The 19,280-nt window shown below is 33.1% G+C and overlaps 3 protein-coding genes across 3 annotated transcripts; 2 read left to right on the top strand and 1 right to left on the bottom strand.

The window, feature by feature from the left end:
- The first annotated feature begins 728 nt into the window (after positions 1–728).
- Positions 729–3,815, top strand: LOC124833840 (mannan endo-1,4-beta-mannosidase 7-like). Its single transcript, XM_047308399.2, has 5 exons — positions 729–1,165; positions 1,267–1,461; positions 1,708–1,830; positions 2,114–2,316; positions 2,401–3,815. The coding sequence occupies exons 1-5, from the start codon at positions 845–847 to the stop codon at positions 2,858–2,860; spliced, it is 1,302 nt and encodes a 433-aa protein (XP_047164355.1). The 5' UTR covers positions 729–844; the 3' UTR covers positions 2,861–3,815.
- LOC124833841 (lipid phosphate phosphatase epsilon 2, chloroplastic) lies at positions 3,462–8,386 on the bottom strand. Its single transcript, XM_047308400.2, has 4 exons — positions 7,895–8,386; positions 5,651–5,873; positions 5,000–5,073; positions 3,462–3,815 (listed from the first exon to the last, which is right to left on the bottom strand). Exons 1-4 carry the CDS (start codon positions 8,231–8,233, stop codon positions 3,591–3,593), a joined length of 861 nt encoding a protein of 286 aa, XP_047164356.2. The 5' UTR covers positions 8,234–8,386; the 3' UTR covers positions 3,462–3,590.
- A 7,639-nt stretch (positions 8,387–16,025) lies between these two features.
- Positions 16,026–16,732, top strand: LOC124833853 (uncharacterized). The gene has a single exon (XM_047308415.2). The coding sequence runs from the start codon at positions 16,049–16,051 to the stop codon at positions 16,610–16,612; it is 564 nt and encodes a 187-aa protein (XP_047164371.2). The 5' UTR covers positions 16,026–16,048; the 3' UTR covers positions 16,613–16,732.
- The last annotated feature ends 2,548 nt before the right edge of the window (positions 16,733–19,280 follow it).

Below are 19,280 nucleotides of genomic sequence, written 5' to 3' on the forward strand. Positions count from 1 at the left end.
TTCAACACGAAGGGTTACTGTCGGTGCAGCTCAACCAGTTAGTCGCATAATCTTCTGTTTTAATTACACTGCCTCCACTCCATTGAAGATGATATGGTTATACATAATTCTCATACTCAAACAAAAAAATAGTTCAATTCGAAAGAAATATTTTTCTCTAATTTCATATCCATAAAAAACATATCGAATAAATTATTTTTTATTTACTGGATAACAACTAAATAAAATTGACGAAAATATCATTGCTGGGTTTTAAGTGAAATCGTTCCTCCCCTTTATTGTTTTGTCATTTTCCATTGCAAAAGTTGGTAACACTGTTCTCTTTCATAATGCCTCGTTAAAAAGTACAGTGGTTGGGTTGCCAGATTTTCACATTATACCAATCCGGTGTCGGTAGTTATATAAGAATCCTTTGTGGACTTCTATGTCCCCGCTTTTACGAAACTTTTATTTTTTAATTTTCAAAATTGGTTTCTTTTTTAAAGTTTTATTTAATAGCATCCACATTCAAACCTACAAATATATTTTCGTTTAATGAGAATCTATTAAATGAACATTTAATTAACCTTACCCTAACCTGCAATAAAACAATCTAGGATACGGATTATTTAAATATCCCAGCTAAAATCACATTATTCTAGTAATTATGTTTTAAAAATTACATAATGTATTATAATTGCATTTTTCTTGTTTTTTCTTCTGAACAAAACTGAATTTGTAATCTAAGAAGACAAACTCGGTTTTCACTTTTCAGATTCTTAGCAACTGCCGAAGAACCGTACTTTTGCTTTTTCCCTTATCTCTATACTACTACCAAGCATATAAACAAGAAGAGAACCCATACATGAGACTGAACAAAGAGATGAAGCATTTTGCCTTTGTGTTTCTTTTGGCCATTCTGGCCACCGTGGAAGCAAGGGATGGTTTCGTCAGAACCAGAGGCATCCACTTCATGCTGAATGGATACCCTTACTATGCAAATGGCTTCAACGCCTACTGGTTAATGTACACAGCTTCTGACCCATCTCAGAGGTTCAAGGTTTCAAATGCCTTCCGAGAAGCAGCAAGTCACGGCCTTACTGTTGCTAGAACTTGGGCCTTCAGTGACGGTGGTTATAGACCTCTACAATATTCCCCTGGCTTCTATAATGAGCAAATGTTCACGGTAAGAGACCAAGACTTGTCACATTTTTTGCCTTTTAACATGTCATTTCTTGTTGTGGTTATACTTTTAGTTTCAATTTCTCTCTGTTTGCTGGTATGAAGGGGTTGGATTTCGTTATATCTGAGGCCAGAAAGTACAGAATTAAGCTGATACTGAGCTTGGTGAACAACTATGAAAACTTCGGAGGCAAGAAGCAGTATGTGAACTGGGCTAGAAGTCACGGACAGTATCTCACTTCAGATGATGATTTCTTCAGGAGCCCTGTTGTTAAGGGTTACTACATGAACCATGTCAGGGTTAGTACAATTTCTCGTCTTGCTTGGTATCTGCAGATTAAAACCTTGAATATCCTTTAACCAGACAAGTCCTCATACTTTTTCTCTCTCTTCTAATCTGTGTTCCTTCCACCGTTACCATCTAATATAAACTAAAATAATCTCATTATAATAATCACTTTGGCATTTATTCTGCTCATACCTCTGAGGTAAAAGTGTTATTGGGAAACATAATTTCAAGCTCTGAATTTTGTTTATCTTCCACAGACTGTTCTTAACAGATACAACAGATTTACTGGAATCCATTACAAAGATGACCCAACAATCATGGCGTGGGAGCTTATGAATGAACCCAGGTGTACATCGGATCCTTCAGGAAGGACTATTCAGGTCAAATATTTTATTCCCCTTCCATTCCACCCTTTTCTTTTTTCTTTTTTACCTTCTAGCTCTTTCCCCCTCAAAGATATCAGTGCTCCATTTTTAAACTAAATCTAGCACTAAAATATAGTACTTTATTAAAAAAAAGGGAATGAAAATTTGAAGGATGATGTGATTAGGACAAATTAACCTAAAGTGGTGTCTTGTGTATTAAAGACGCCAATCACGGTCCTGGTTTCATTCTCAATCATGAGTTGACTCGTTAACTCGACACTTTTTTGTTTGATTATAGGCGTGGATCACGGAAATGGCTTGGTTTGTGAAATCGATAGACAGAAATCACTTATTGGAGGCAGGACTAGAAGGGTTTTACGGTCAATCAACACCACAGAGAAAAAGATTGAATCCTGGTTTCAACATAGGCACAGATTTCATTGCAAATAACCGAATCCCAGCCATTGATTTTGCAACGGTCCACTGTTACCCCGACCAGTGGTTAGTTTAGTTAGTAACTAACTAGAAAGTTCAGTTAATAACATTATCAAAATCATATTTTTTATTTGATTGCAACATAAACAGGGTATCGAGCTCCAACGTGCAGTATCAGCTTTCGTTCTTGAACAACTGGCTCAGTGCTCACTTCATGGACGCGCAATACGCTATAAGGAAACCGATTCTGGTAGCGGAGTTTGGGAAATCGTTTAGGGGTTCCGGGTACGAGGCGTACGAGAGGGATGAAGTGTTCAATGCAGTGTATTACAAAGTATACGCTTCGGCTAAGAGAGGAGGAGCAGCAGGGGGAGCGTTGTTCTGGCAGCTTCTGACCGGGGGAATGGAATCTTTCCAAGACGGGTATGGGATCATGCTTGGCCAGAGTTCCTCTACGGCCGATCTCATTGCGCGCCAGTCTCGGAAGCTCTATCTGATTCGGAAGATCTTCGCGAGGGTTGCGAACATGCGGCGATGGCGAAGGGGAAGATCCAGCAAAGGGTTTTCTGGCTCTGGAGGTGGAAACGGAGGCAGCCACGTCGGCAACTGAAACGGAATTACTACCTTACTACTTACTACTTACTACTTACTACTAGCCTATTACACACAGTTCAAGTTTGTTCCTTTGTGTTACACGGGTTTCTCACCAATACACGGCCATGGAGGATGGCCCATCAGAATATCTTCTAGATGAATCGTTATAGCCACTGGTTACACGTGTGCCTTCTTTGTTTAACCTTCACTCCAATACACAGCACAAGCAGCTCGTGAATTCTTCCATGGTGTCTACTTCTTGGTTGCCAACCTCACTTTACTTTTAACTTTGAAACGAGACCAAAAGAATGCCATTCATGTCATTATAACCTAAAGTTTGAATTAAAAGCATATTATAAATGCAAGTTATGTTTACTTTGACATATTTTATGTTTAATATTTTTTTTCTTGTGTATTTGATTTAAATGAAATTTATTTAAATAATACTAAAGTAACTCAAGAAAATTGATACTTTAGTCCATGGATGGTGTCTTTCTCGAGCTCTCATTTTCTTAACAAATTATAGGGCTGAAGCCCAACCAGAAGCTTCGAGGAAAAGCAACAGAGCTAACTAAGAAAGCAAGAGATAGAAAACCAGGCATCACTACAAGAAAGTATTGGCGCAAAATGTTTCATTTCATAACCAGGCAACATAACATAAAACCTTAATCTTGAAAGAAAGAAAATGAAATGTGTCATTAACACATTAAAACGCATTGAAATGTTTTACACGTCTTGAAGTTCTTCTAGTCATCTTGAAGCCAATAACGAATAGTAAATAAAACAAAACCTATGCAGAGTCCCACAGACCCCAAAACAACAACGATTCTAACCCATAGAGAAGACACAAAAACATCCAGTATAAAACCGTTCCACAGCCAGTACCATAAAATAGAGAAAATGGACCCAATTACAGCTCCAACAACCACTTGGTTCACTGTATGAAGCTGTTGCGACACCCTCAGGTACGACTGGAAACATTGAACAAGCATAAGCAACTCATACTATGATCAATTCAGAAATTATATGTAATCTGATTCAGTACGCTAGAGCAATGGAACTTTCAACTATACCATAAAAAGAATACTTCTTATCAATTCCTTTGTGATTTCACTAAGCTAGGGTAATGTACAGTGTGTGACAAAATGCTGATATTCATATTAACAATACAAGCATATAAATGAAAACAAGAGGATTTAATTCTTAGAGAGCATTGTGCGAGATAAAAATTCATAGAAAACTCGTCTTAGTAGTTTTGTTATTTTCTTAAGGAATAGAGATTCTTCAAAGTTGCTAACTTCATTTTGTATGGTTATATTTACATCAAATACAATTTACACATCACTTTGAAAACAATAAACATCAAATAAATTGTGAAATTGAATGGTACAAACCAGGTTACAATGTTCTAGCCTAGAAAAGTATACCATACTTCGTAATAATCACTACAATAAAATTTCTAAATAATGACCAATTTTAATGACAAAAATAATTAGTCACTATAATGACCAATTTAGATATCAATTTATAAACTAAAAATTATTGATAATTAAAATAGTTTATAAATTGGTCTCTTGGTCACTATAGTGAATTGGTCTCTCTAAGTTGGTCATACAATGACCAATTTAGATATCAATTTATAAACTAAAAATTATTGATAATTAAAGTAGTTTATAAATTGGTCTCTCTTGGTCACTATAGTGAATTGGTCTCTCTAAGTTGGTCATACAGTGAATTGGTCACTAACATAAGTTACCAAGGTTTTAGCACCAAAGGAATTGGTCTCTAGATTGGCCTCTATTATAAACTAATTTAAAAACCAATTCTTTTGATAGCCAAAACCTTGAATGTTAGTGACCAATTCAAGGAGACCAATTTATAAACTATTTTAGTTACCAATTTTTAGTTATAGATTGATATCTAAATTGGTCACTATAGTGACTAATTATATTCTGCCACTAAAATTAGTCATTATTTAGGGATTTTATTGTAGTGATGCTCATGGACCTAATGAAGAGGTAATGTAGATATGGTAATTGAGATAACCATTTTAAATGTATAATATGGAATAGCAGAATTTTAAGGTACCAAAAGCACAAGGAATAAAATACGAGGCAACAAACTAAAGGCTTAAATGGAAATATTATACACTTACAAAGAAAGAACCAAATGTCAGGACCAATCCACTCATGGCAATGGTAAATACATTTAGCCCAAGCCATTCTACGCCTGCAATATAATAAGAGAAACAGCAAATGTTCATAGTGAAACCATATAATTCTATACGTCTTTAAGAAAAACAAAGAAATCTAAAAACATCGGCACTTCCTTGCCGTAACAGACAAAACAATTCTAATTAAAGATTTTTTTGGCTTGTATTTGAGTCTTTCACATGACTGCCATGGAAATTTGTATTGTCATCACTGAAAAGGAAACTAAAATAATGGAGTTCTTCATTTCATGAGGTAATTGTAAAACAGAAAACCAGACACTTCCCATGTTAACAACATAGAATACTGAAGATAAAAGGCAGAGATACACTTAAATAAAATTTACAAGCGCGAAAACTATAGATTAGCTCCTTTAACCACCAAATTTTTTATCACAATAACCTTTTGAGCTTCCAGAAAAGGGAACCTATACTAAAAAATGGAATGTGCAATCGCTTTATATTGCTACCTACCAGAAACAATATATAAAAATATTTATGAAAGGATCAGATTATTTATCACAAAGTTAAGATTTGTAAACCACCTCTCTTGGCAAATTATTTTTTTCTGAACAAAGAACTGTTACGAGATATTACCTGACAAAATAACAAAGAAGACAGCAAAGAATATGGATTGTGCATGTGAAGATGGCATTCCCGGGTCAGATTTCAGGGTTGAAGGTCGTTCCTGATTCAGTATACGTTTGAGTAAAACAGAAAGCAATGCATTCAAAATTGACCCTGAGGTAAACCATAAGGCTTCTGCATCATGCCTCCAAAGAATGAAACCACCAAAGAGGGCAGTTACTATCCACTTGCTCTGTAATATCAGCACTAAATGCATTAGCATATAAAAATATAGTTAAACATTAATGTGGACATAATTTTACAATGACCAAGCCTTAAGATGGGAATTCAAACAGATTATTGAAATTTAAATTTCAATAAAAACAAGCCAACCATATTAAACTTAGTTTTGTACGACTAAAAGGGTTTACTATATGAAATCCTACTGAAAGAATTTATTTGTACACATAACTTTAAACTATATCACTTAAGACAAGAACTGATCATAGAGACAAAAACCCCATAGCCAAATATGGTGATTAGGAGTTCCAAAATTGCGGTGAGAAGGAAAACGAGGTCTTATAAGACCCCGCCCATTGTCTGAAGAACATATATAGAAAACTAAGAACACTGTGGGAGAATCAGTGAATAATTCAAATATATCAGTTACACTAATAGGTTGCAGGCAACTTGGCTGGACATGTTCTCAATACCAGGAATATAACATGAAGTCAGTGACTAGAGGATATTTTGCTCCATTTATGGATGTGCAGTTGCTGCATGAAAGCCTTAACAGAGGCTATTTGTTAAGGGAATGCACATAGTGGTAATGTGAGAGGAACTTGGGTATAATGGGATGTCTAAATCCCACATTTCGAAGTGTTTGAACGCATAACAATTGATGCCTAAATCATATCAAAGTTTTACTGGCCTCTGGAAAAATACAACATTGTTAAAGTACCACTATTTCTGCTTCCTCACATTAGCTGTTCTATTAATTGAACAATAAGCCATGACTATGAAGGATATGCTCTTAAAGCTGGGTATGCTTAGATTCTGAGCTTTTGGCATTCTTTCTTGTTTCTTGTTCCCCCCTTACATCCATTTTTTATTCAAGCCACATAGCAAAAAAGATAAGTAAAAACAAATCTACTTCAGTAGAAACTAATACAGAGCGTGTATTAAGGATGTGTTTCCCAAAAGTAATCCATCAGCACTTTCTTTATTTAGGGAATATTTAACAAGTTGATCCTACTTAGATAAGCTTCTTCATATAAGAAAATTACAAGATAAAATAAAATGAGTTTCATCCATAAGCTAAAAAACTACTGAAAAACTCAATTCAATTTGTTATTTCCTTCTCATATAACTAAGAGTAGACTGAGTAGCTTCTGCATTATTTATTTATTGATCATGATATTTTGGTTTCACTTCAGCATGCTGGCAAACACACTTAACCAAATCTATTCTATGCCTCCTTATCCATACCTAGCTACTGACTATGGTACACAACTGTCATTGTTTACACATCACAAGTGTATTGGACCCAGCTACCGAACTGACTTAATGAAATTGAAGACGTGGCCAAGGGGGCCAAAGACAACGAGAACTCACGGATTTCTCCATATCCAGAGGCCAAACTCAACTTTCTGTAGTTATAGCATAGACACGCTGAGCCTGCAGGAATAGCCCTCTGGAATCGCAGCATAGAAACTATTTTAAACGCGCCCTTTAATAGCACAATGAAAACTTTTCCTTTGCATTCTATCAACAAGAATTCTCAAACCATGATTGACTAATTGTTCTCAGATAGCATTTTCTCCAATTGAAATTTCTGGATTCGAAAACCTTGGGTTGTAAAAAGAGGTGGTATGATATGTTTCCGAGATTGGATAGCATATTCATATGAACCTAATAGTAGCAAACAAAATTTTTTATAACATGGATTTCGATTCTTTTTTCACCTTCAATAACATGATACAGATTATACAGTCGTGTGAAAAAAGAAAAATAAAATATTTCAATGTAACAACCAAATGTATCTTTTTTCTCTTGGAACCACACTCCAGTTCTGCTAACATTCATTCCTTATTACAAATACCGTGCATTTCAGAAACCATGTCAAAAGAAACCTAATACATTTAAGAAAATATATAGAAAATTTCCTTTAAAGGAGTAAACATTCCCTCCACTTGGGGTGGGAATCATAAGAGTGAATATTCAGAACTTTAGTGGCCAAACATTATTGAAAAACGTGAAGGGAGGATTACGAACCAGTTTATTGAGCTTGTATTCCACCTCATGCGACAAAAACTTTGACTGAAACGGGGATGGTCCATCGATGAAAGCTTCCTGTTCAAACACTTGGATGTTTTCATCCCCTTCTCCGTCTCTGAAAGCAGAAGTTCTCACGGATTCATCCATAGTTTTCGATACCCAGAACGAGTTCCTCCTCAAAAGAGGTCTCCTTGAAAGAAATCCACTACAAAGTAAGGATCTTGAAGGAGAAAAACAACGAGGAAGTGAAGTGTTTTTCAAATTTCTTCGTTTAAGACAATTTGACCCCTGAAAAAGAGTGAAGGGAGCTTGGCAAATTGAAGAAGCCGCCGCCATGTGAGAGGAAAAAGATCCTCTCTAGTTTATGGGAGAAGATGGGGCTACAGTCCAACATCACAAGAGCTAGTCTTTCTCTGTGGTATTTATTTATTATCTATGAAGGAAGACGCTCCACGGAAAGTCCAACAAACCAGTTCATTCTCTGTCCACAATTCCAAAACATAGGAGACGACTTATTTTCTTAAATAAAACCAAAATAGTTGTCACTTTCCTATTTATAATCATATATATTCAAAATAAAATTTATTAAAATTATATTTTTTGAATACTTATATTCAGATAAATTGATTAATTTAATATATAATAGAAAGTAAAAATAATAAAAAATAACTTAATATTAGTGATAAAAATTATAAATATTAAATAAATAAATAAATTATGTGACAGTTTTATATATAATATTTATTATTTTTAAAACATAATTAACAATTATATGTTTCCAAATCAGGTAATAGTTATATTATAAAGAGTAAAATAAAAATAAAAAGGGTTAAATATGTTTTTAGTCTCTAAACTATTGGCCGTTTCGGGTTTTCGTCCTCTTTCAAAGTAAGGTACAATTTGGTCCTCTTTTCGAAACGTTCGTTTTAGTCCTCGGAATTTTGGTTTTATCCTCATTTGTTTCGAAAACCAAATTGTACCTTACTTTGAAAGAGGGACGAAAACCAGAAACGACCAATAGTTTAGGGACTAAAAACATATTTAATCCAAATAAAAATTGTATAGGTATATCTTTGTATGAATTTGTTTATTGTTTTTTTGTTGAACTTATTTATTGTTATTTGGTTGAACTTTTTGTTGCTGGTTATTGTTTTTGTTGTTGATGATACACTACACGTTCATAGTTCTTGCTTTATAAAATACCAAAAACTTATTGTTTTTCTGCTCTTCAAGTCTCATAGAGTTGTAAAAAGAGAATCACAATTAATTAAAAAACAAATAAAAAATTGATTAACGTTGTATATTGACAAAATTCGATGGTATATTGAAAAAATTTGACATTAATTTAACGATATGACGTCATTCACGAATTGGCCGTTAAAAATCTAAAATATTCGATGTTGTACGCGATTTTTATACTAGTAATAAAAAATATAATATAGAATGAAGGAGTTAATATTTTAAATAAACTATGTTTTGTCACTAGTGCAATTTATATTTAAAATATTAAATCCTTCATTCTATATTATATTTTTATCACTAGTACAAAAATCGCGTACAAGGTCGAATATTTTGGGCTTTTAACGATGAATTCGTGAACGACGTCATTTAAGGAGACGTTAAATTAACGTCGAATTTTGTCAATATACGATGTTAACTTAATGTCGAATTTTGTCAATATACGACGTTAATATTTTTTTTTTGTTTTTTTAATTAATTGTGATCCTTTTTTATAACTCTATGAGACTTGAAAAGTAGAAAAACAATAAATTTCAGTTTTTGATATTCTATGAACGTGTAGTGTATCGTCAACAACAAACAACAATAACCAACAACAAACAAGTTCAACCAAACAACAACAAACAAGTTCAACAAAAAAGACAACAAATAAGTTCAACAAATAAGTTCTTCAAAACGAAAATGAAAACTAATCTTCAAAAGGTAGGTTCGTCGAAATAAAGTGTCGTCACCAGTGACAGAGAAAGCAGAATGCGCCTATGAAGGACAAGAGCACGAAAATAATCGGTCAAAACAAACGAAAATCATACATAAAGTAGTTAATTAACATGCATTTGTATCAAATGAAAGAAAGATTACATGTGATGGTCGTCAAACTTCATTCGAGAAAAGTTTGAGAAGAGAAGAGTGTATCGCGCGCCAATATAAAGTGATTGAATTCACTAACCTTTTAACGTCTAACGTTGGGTGTAACATCCCAAAAATATAGCATAAAACTATATACAGGTGTCATCATTTAATAATATGGTAAAACAGTTACTGGAAATAAAGTTAACCTTACAGTTATTACAAAATAACCATAAAATTTAAAACTTTACAAAAGTCCTACACTATTCCAAAACTATGTGCTTAACCGACCGGTTTTACACCACTATTAACAAGATTAAACAGTAAATTACTACTAAACGACTGGTCTTTCTTCTTCCTCCAAAGCTTGCTCCACCGAGCACTCCTCTACCTCTACGCACACCCAAAGGTGATCATTGCAAGAGAAGGACCGAACAGGAACATGGACAAAAACAGGAAATAAGGGTAAGCTAATGTAATTTAATTGCATACACATACATACAGTTTACTCAAGCTCAAATAATGTTGAACCGAACACTACTACATACTAAAACTGAATACAAGCAAGCATATACAAACTGAGCACTCAAATAGTTATGACCGAACACTGTATTCATGCATAGACCGAACACCTGACTTAACCATCCGGATTGTATGAATGTGTAGCTACAGATGTTTCTGCACTTGTGGTGGTGAAACAGCAAGACACCCATCAAGCTACCACACAAGGTAAGTCTAATGAAGATTACCTCGATACCTGGAGGTTAAATGACCTCCTGTCATTCTCACACATGAGTTACTCCTCTCTACTTGAGTATGAGTAATCACAGAATATCAGGATAAACACCAGCTTAGCACGATATCCACATTCATACTTTACCATTCAATATCCATTCACGAGACATTCCGCCTTGGAATTCTCTTCCACAGTACTTAAAAACATAATTCCCATCATTTAACATAATTTTTCATTCAACAATCATATCCTCAGTCATAAGACCGAGAACCCTATGTTGGAGACCAAAGTTTCTCACCACCTAGGACAAAACCGAACGGTCTATAACAGACAAGACCTAACAATTGACCGAACACTGGTGAAGGCTTACTACTAGGGAAAGCCTAACACTATATTAAAGTTGAGTACTAAAACTAGGTTGAATACCAAGACTAAACCGAATGCTATTATAAGATCGAGCGCTAACACTAGCCTAAATGCTAGTATAAGACCGAGCGCTAACACTAACATAAATGCTAGTATAAGACCGAGCGCTAACACTAACATAAATGTTAGTATAAGACCGAGCGCTAACACTAACATAAATGCTAGTATAAGACCGAGCGCTAACACTAACATAAATGCTAGTATAAGACCGAGCGCTAACACTAACATAAATGTTAGTATAAGACCGAGCGCTAACACTAACATAAATGCTAGTATAAGACCGAGCACTAACACTAACATAAATGCTAGTATAATACCGAGCGCTAACACTAACATAAATGCTAGTATAATACCGAGTGTTAACACTAACATAAATGCTAGTATAATACCGAGCGCTTGACCAAGACCGAACGACCAACTGTGCACACTCCGCGTTCTGCATAATTCTGCAAAATTCTGCAAAATTACGAAGAACACCAGAATTTACCACTTTTATACATTTTTGGCCAACTTAATGATTCTAACAGGTCACAATGCACTTGTTCAAACTCATCTCACTGCCAAAAATCACTCCCAACCTCAAACTCTCGTTTTCACCCTCTTACTTCCTCAATTTGACACTGGCGAACACTTTTTCTGCATAATACTCCCCAAGTCCAGTTCATAGAGTTCAGTCCTCACACATTCAATCGAAAACATAAATTCAACATGCATTTCAATCAATCATACAATTCATTACAAACATATAAACATACAAGTTAAATTATTTAGCTTCCCTTACCTTAGAAAATCTGAACAACTCAACCCCAAATTTCCCAACTTGATGCTTGCACTGAAAGAAACTCTATGAACACCTATAGATCACCATTTGGTGAGAAAAGACCAAACATAGGACCAAAATTGAAGTCAGAAACAAGAAAAGAAAGTTGATGAACACATGCAACTCGAGACTTGGCTTGCATGTGACAGCAACCAGAATTTCTGAGAGGAAGATGAACTTACCAATTCAAAGATTTCTTTTGATCAGTGAAGAAGGAAGCTTTTGACACCAGGAAAGTTCAGGTACGACCTGATTGATATCAGATGAATAAAGAGTGAGAATTTCTAGAGAGAAGAAGGAGAAAGGAAAACTCAGAAGTTTGGAGAGAAGAAGTGCATGCAGAGAATGACACGAAATTTTGAAAAGTTCATTTATATACTATCGTCAAAACCGATCGGTCCACTCATATGCATACACATGTCTTCTCCACTTTCTCTGAATTTCTCGATCCTTACACTAGAGCATTCGGCGTTTTATATCTTTTTAGGTCGAATTACAATTCTAAACGACGTTTAATAATTGCATTTATTTACAAAAATGTCACCGGTCATTTTTAACATTGGTTATTTAGTGGTTGGACGTTGAACGCGTGACGTTATACTCTGTTTTTATACTAGTGTATTCTTAATTTTATACATTTATAATTATAATCATTTGGACATTTAATATATTATTCAATAGTAACTTATATTAAAGTATTAATTATTCTTTATACTAATTTTTTATTTTTTATTTGATCTCTTTCTAATTTTTAATTACTTGATTGGCTTTTTATAAAGTTAAATTTTTAAAAAGATATTTTACTTTTATTTCTTAAAATAATATTATTTAAAAAATAATATATAAAAATAATATATATGGTTAATACAAATAATTTATACTGTCATATACATAATTATCTCCCATATAATTTCTTTTTTCTTAATCAATTTAAACTATTATAAGCATTCCTAAAAACTATTTTAAAATTAATAAATTTTAAAAATAAATAATTATTTTTTTAATTTGTATCATTAGACACATTTTAATTAGTGCTGTCAAAATGGGTTGTAAGGTGCGAGTCAACCCGGCTCACCATTGGTTGGAGCCGGGTTTAGTTTGAAAAAAATATAATTTTTTTATACGGGCTAGTTTTCAACCTGGTTCACTTAGAACCCGGCTCACCGGGTTGAACCCGTGGTTTGTAAACTCTGAGCTTTTTGTAAAACCCTTAGAGGGTTAACTCTGAGCTTTTTGAGAATACAATGTGATATGAAGAAGTTCCAAAAAGCTAGTTCATTGCATTGCCTCTGGTCTCGTGAATAGGAGAAGCTCGTGCTTTGTGGGTCAAAGGTCGGAGCGGTTCTCTTCGAGTTGGCAACGCTGTTGTTCTTCCAGTTCGTTGGTCGAAGGAAGACTGTTTCTGCACTGTTCCGGTTCGTTGGTCGAAGGAAAGTGTAGATTGATCGCTTCCGGTTCGTTGGTCGAAGGAAGCACCCTTCCGGTTCGTTCGTCGAAGGAAGGTTTTATCTTTCTGTTTCATTCACTCTATTGTAAATCTGTGAAACTGATTTTTAGTGAAAACGTTAATCAATTTTTATAGTGATTAACAACTGGTCGTAGAATCTTTTGATTCGAACCAGGATAAAAATTCTGTGTTGAATTTTTCTACTCCCTACACTCTTTACATTTTCCGCACATCAATTGTTCGATAAATTTTCTCTAAGAAAACTAATTTTATAAAAAACGGGCCATCTTAACTTTCCGCTTACTTTATTCCACTGCGCGACTCTACGATACCGGTTGTCCTGCTACCGACAATGGTTCAAAATGATTATATCCATCCATTTTAAAATTTGAAAATTAAATTGTATCAAAGTTTTAGAAAAAAAAAAATTTTAATTTTGTTAAAATATATCAAAATAATTAATATAGCCTTGGTCAAACCATCATATTCACCATTTCAACTCACAATATAATCTCTTCTTTAAAAACTGCTAGAATTCAACTTTTGACATTACTATGATAGTAACATAATAGTTGAATCAAAATACTAGATCAATAATTATATCTTTCACTTATACTCCAACTTTGAATGTATGGGTGCAATAATGATAAATAAATAAAAATCACAATTTGAATGTGATTAAACTCCGAAAAAAAATTAATATCAAACTCATAATCGTTAATTATTTACATTATGAAATAATTGTGGTATTCAATTGCTCAAGCAACACACCCAATTAAGCTAATATAATGTCTAAGATGGAATCAAGTAACTTCCTAAATACATCATCAACCCTAGACTCATCAAGTTACTAGATATTGATTAGGCCTGTAAAAAGAAGTAAAAACTCATTAAAAATATAATGAACTAATACACCAACGTTTATTAACTAAAACAAAACTTGACTTAATGGTAGAAGTACTTTGTACAACTTAAAAGACCAAAAAATTAAGATAGACCATTCGGCTATGTAGAAACAATATATATATTTTTTTTCTTCTTAATGTTAGAATAATATAAATAATTAAAAAGTTATAAAATTAATATTTATAAAGAAAAATATTTAACTAACCTTTTATTATAATTCACAAGCTCAAAAGGAAGGAGCCTTAAATCATAATTATTCATATACTGAACTACTCGTTTTCTCTCTTTCTCATTCCGTACGTATTACTTCTCAAGAGCTATGCTGCCTATACATAAAGCTGGTAATACATTTTGTCAGTGCCTACCTCTTTAAGAATTGATATAAGGATCGTATAATAATTTATATGACACACACACACCACACGAAAGTCTCAACTGCACAATGTACCACAGGACACAAAACAAAATGTTGGTTGAAAAGTTTACTCAGTACACAATTTCATTATAAATAAAGAAGAAAACTTGAAGTGACATTACATTAAATATAATATAAGATAAATGTTATAATTCAAAGGGTCTAGAACAAACATATACAAACATATTTACTCATTTGTGTTTAGAAAAGATACGTGACAAATAATATAACACTAGGATAGAAAAGAATAAAGGGAAAGTAAAGTGAAAGAGAATATCATCATATTATGCAAATACGGAAACGCCAGTGGTAATATAATGAATTATGAGAGTGACAACTAAATTTTTCTCAACTTTGAAAAATAAAGAGCTTGTAAAGAATAAACTCAAGTAATAGATATGGCTACTATAAATCGAAAAGTAAATATACAAGTGCAAGAACAAGAAGCAACCTAAAATACAAGAAATAAGTCACTTTCTTGAATTGAGAAGAGCAAAATAAAGATACAGATGAGTAGATAGCAGCAGGACTGATAGTTTAATTTTGGTACGCCAGTCGCAGAGAGTTTTGGAGCAGTTTTTGATTCTTTTCTTATATTACATGCAAGCTCAGAATGACTCAATGTTTGACTGCTCCTTTCAACTAACTTCCTACCTTAAATAAACAACTTCTCTTTTCAACTTAAGAAATAAAAAATAAATTTTTAAAGGAAATTCTTCCCTAATGAATTCTATTTTATTTTTCCTCTTTCATTTTCTATATCTGTGCGGAACTCCTGCATATCACCATTGAAGCGCCTTGTGTAAAGTTAATTTTCTCTTTCTTTACCCTGTTAACTAAATAAACTATATAAAAGTTACATAAAAAAAGAAGTATAAATACATAGCATTTTGTTGATTATAGTCGCCTCCTTTATTTTTTGGATAAAGAATCTGGAGAGATTGTTGTTGAACAGAATAAGTAAAGGATACATGAACTTGAGACGAGTCTTTTGGCAGTTAAAAGTTACTTATTCCATGCATATACCATGGAATAAAACCTCAAATTAAATGTAAAGTCCATCACATACTCTCCCTCATCCACACAAAGCTACTTTATGGAGATTTATATTTGATTTGATATGGTGTTAGTTTAAAATATAAATATAATGTGATTAATTAAGGGGTTGCATGTACCGTGTGTAAGATATTAACCTCTTAATTACAAAACAGTGTTACTGAAGAAAAAATGGCGGTGGCAGAGTTCAATCTGTGTATATAAGAACACGAAGACGTGGAAAGAGAAAGGCTCTCTCTCTCTCTCTTTCTTTATAGGCCATGGATGCAATAGAGTTGAGCAACATGAAAGTAGGGAAACGCAGCATTGTTAACAGCATTACCAAGACACTTCGCATTTTCGAACTATGCGCCGCTCTCTTCTTCCTTACGTGGTTCCTCGCGCGTCTCCCTTTAGCTCTGCGGCTCTCCGCCGACTATCTCCGCAGTCCTCTCTTCGTCTTCGCCGTTTTCAACGCCATCATCGCCGCTCTTCTCGCCCAGTCCCGCCGATTCACCCAATCCCATTCTGATGAGCCGGTTGTGGCAGAGGCAGAGCACCGGCAGATCGGTGACACGTGTAAGGACAGCGATTCGGGCGCCGAAGCAGATCATCTTGATAGAAGAAAAGTTTATTGCCAAAGCCTGTCGGAGGGAAAGGGCGAGTATGGGAATAAGACGGCGGGACGAGAAGTCCGGCGATCGGAGACGGAGAAGGCGCGGGAAAAATCGTATCCGCAGGATAAGCTGAGCAACGAGGAGTTCCGGCGCACGATAGATGCGTTTATTGCAAAGCAGACGAGGTTACTGAGGGAAGAGTCGTTGGCCATTTCGCTTTGTAATTAACAAGCAATGATAATAAACACAAAATCAAACAGGGAATTAATTAGTCTTTGAAATCAGAATCTCAATCACTAAACTAGCGAATGAAATCAAGTGCAGTATGCACTCTATTAATTCCTTTCTTTTCTTCCCTTCCACACTCTCTATTGCTTCTTATATGTAAAAATAAATTAAACAAGAAGATTGCTTATAATTTTTGCCTTTTTCCGTTGGAGGAATTGATGTCTTGCACTTGCTCTGCAGTTTTATTGTTTTGCCAGAGATATGAACTTTTCATGTATAATACCATCGAATAAAATATTAGAGGAACGTCTTAAAAAGAGATGATCTTTCATTTGAAAAATGTGTATATTAATTATTGCTTTTAGTTGTTTAAAATTGAGTTACAAAGAGAAATTAAAAGGAGAAGTATGGGGAAATTACAATGACATGCTATTGGAACGAGGAAGAATATATTCGAAGATCCAGGTAGATGAGCATAATAGGGATTTTGAAAGAATCGGAATCAATAACGATCCTATTCTGCACTTAACTATGTATTGCAAACAAAAGAGAACTGAAAAGTTCATTGCTTCTGGAATTGATTATTCATGGTAATACCAACTAAGAGATAAAATTATATTCCGAATATGAAATCGATGGATGGTGCTTCTTTTGGTCTAATCAAGAAACAAAAATAAGTTCGGATAACATGATATTAGCATCAGGAGAAATAAAATATTGATTCTTTTTAAATTTCATCACATGAAATAAAAACACGTTAATGGAATGTTAGATCTTCTGCTGCTCTTGTTATTTAATAATGTCTTCGTTTTGTATACATGATTATTTTATTATATTGCATTCAAATACATTTCTCAAGTTATTTTAGAAAGGATAATGATACTTTGACAACATTTTTTTGACAACATTTTAATACTGTTTATGTGTCATTCTGTGATTGGTTTACATTGGTGTTTATGATTATTATTATTGATTCTGGAATAATTTTGGACCAATCACAGAATGACACGTAGACAGTGTTAAAATGTTGTCAAAGTATCATTATCCTTTTAGAAAACTGAATATGGCTAAAATTGTAACGTAGGAGGGAACGACTCTGGAGGATAATGAGTATCACATACGTTAGATGACCCTGTAGATAAGGAATAGCTAAACAGCGGATGAATATTACCTGAACTTCGACAGATAGGATAGAGCAGCTCTAGCGATATTGGACGGTCTTACTCGACAAATAAGTATTCTAGATTAAGGTAAATGGTGTTTAAGAGTAATGGATTAAGATCGAATCGAGATTAATGTATCATTAATCTCTCATATTTCAAAAACTATAAATATAGATCAAAGTAAGAGGTAGTTGTTTATATTTACTGTGCATTTAATACTATTGCTCTGACTCCAGAATATTTGCTGACTTTAATATCGAAGAACCTTTGACAAGTATCTCTCTGGATGGTTGGAGCAGACAAAGACAAGATAAGGATTTTGCTACCCAAACGACTTAAAAGAGAAAATTGTGAATGAGTTAGAAGTTACTTGACCCCACACCCGAAACAAAAATCATTCAAAAATAAAATAAAAACTCATTTGTAATATTACTCAATAAAAACTCACTTTTCCCTACGGTATACCTAATAAAGACTTGGTTTTTGTGTAATCGACTTAGAAAAAAAAGAAAAAAAAACTATTTATTATGGAGTACGAGGTGTAAACAATATCACAACATAAAAACAAGTTTTGATTGTGAGTTGATGCTTAATTATACAAATCATATATGCTCGTTTTAAAAAATGTATTTTATAATATGTATTTCTCTAATATGCTTGTTTTAAAAATCAATAATTTCCGAATTTTCTACCTCTCTTCGATAAGAAAATCATATATGCGCCTCAAATAAGTTATCATTTTAAAAATACTGATTTTAAGGCTAATCAAACCGACCAATAGACCTAACTCTAGGAGGTTTAAATAGTAAAAATGTGTTTCAATAGGGATCCCTTTCTTTCTTACGATTGGGCTAGTCCTCTGTGATTCGGTAGCTGGACCCAATTTTTTGTTTGAGCTTAAAATTCATTTTCTTTCTTACCTTTGGGTGTTTCATTTTATACCTCCAAGATCTCATCCTGCACCTTCAAAAATTTCATTTTTAACCTTCTGACATCTCATCATCATCCTGCACCTCCAATTTTTACAAAACTTTATTTTTAACTTTAATAAATATTTTTCCATTTTCTTTTCTATTTTATTAAAAACAATCTTGACTACCTTAATAATTATTTAATTTAATTTATTATAAAATTAAATATTATTTAAAATAATTTTGTATTTTAATAATTATTAAAATATAATTTATATTATAATAATAGTTATATTAAAAACATAAAAATAAAATAATAATAATAATAATAAATAATAATAAAAATAAATTTGATTTAATATATTCAAATATATTAAATTATAATAAAATATTAAATTAAATTAAATAATTATTAAATTTTAAATAAAAATGAAAATTTTAAAAAGCTTATTTATATATTAAAATCTATAAAATATGTTAATACTTTGCTTTTTATTTAAAATTTAATAAATATTAAACTTAAATAAAAATTATAATATTACTCATTATATTTTTATATTTTAATAATTAATAAAATATAATTTATATTTTTAA

Source organism: Vigna umbellata, chromosome 10 (assembly GCF_029865625.1).
Source record: "Vigna umbellata cultivar VRB3 chromosome 10, Vumbellata_1.0, whole genome shotgun sequence".
NCBI classification, from domain to species: Eukaryota; Viridiplantae; Streptophyta; class Magnoliopsida; order Fabales; family Fabaceae; genus Vigna; species Vigna umbellata.

What these genes read in the sequence shown, in the direction of transcription:
- LOC124833841 (XM_047308400.2), bottom strand. Translation starts at nt 8,233, where the DNA reads ATGGCGGCGGCTTCTTCAATTTGCCAAGCTCCCTTCACTCTTTTTCAG. An exon ending in AATACAAGCTCAATAAACTG is followed by an intron (nt 5,874 to 7,894) that starts GTTCGTAATCCT and finishes CTGATATTACAG; the next exon opens with AGCAAGTGGATAGTAACTGC. An exon ending in TGACATTTGGTTCTTTCTTT is followed by an intron (nt 3,816 to 4,999) that starts GTAAGTGTATAA and finishes CAATGTTTCCAG; the next exon opens with TCGTACCTGAGGGTGTCGCA.
- LOC124833840 (XM_047308399.2), top strand. Translation starts at nt 845, where the DNA reads ATGAGACTGAACAAAGAGATGAAGCATTTTGCCTTTGTGTTTCTTTTG. An exon ending in ATAATGAGCAAATGTTCACG is followed by an intron (nt 1,166 to 1,266) that starts GTAAGAGACCAA and finishes GCTGGTATGAAG; the next exon opens with GGGTTGGATTTCGTTATATC. An exon ending in CTTCAGGAAGGACTATTCAG is followed by an intron (nt 1,831 to 2,113) that starts GTCAAATATTTT and finishes GTTTGATTATAG; the next exon opens with GCGTGGATCACGGAAATGGC.
- LOC124833853 (XM_047308415.2), top strand. Translation starts at nt 16,049, where the DNA reads ATGGATGCAATAGAGTTGAGCAACATGAAAGTAGGGAAACGCAGCATT.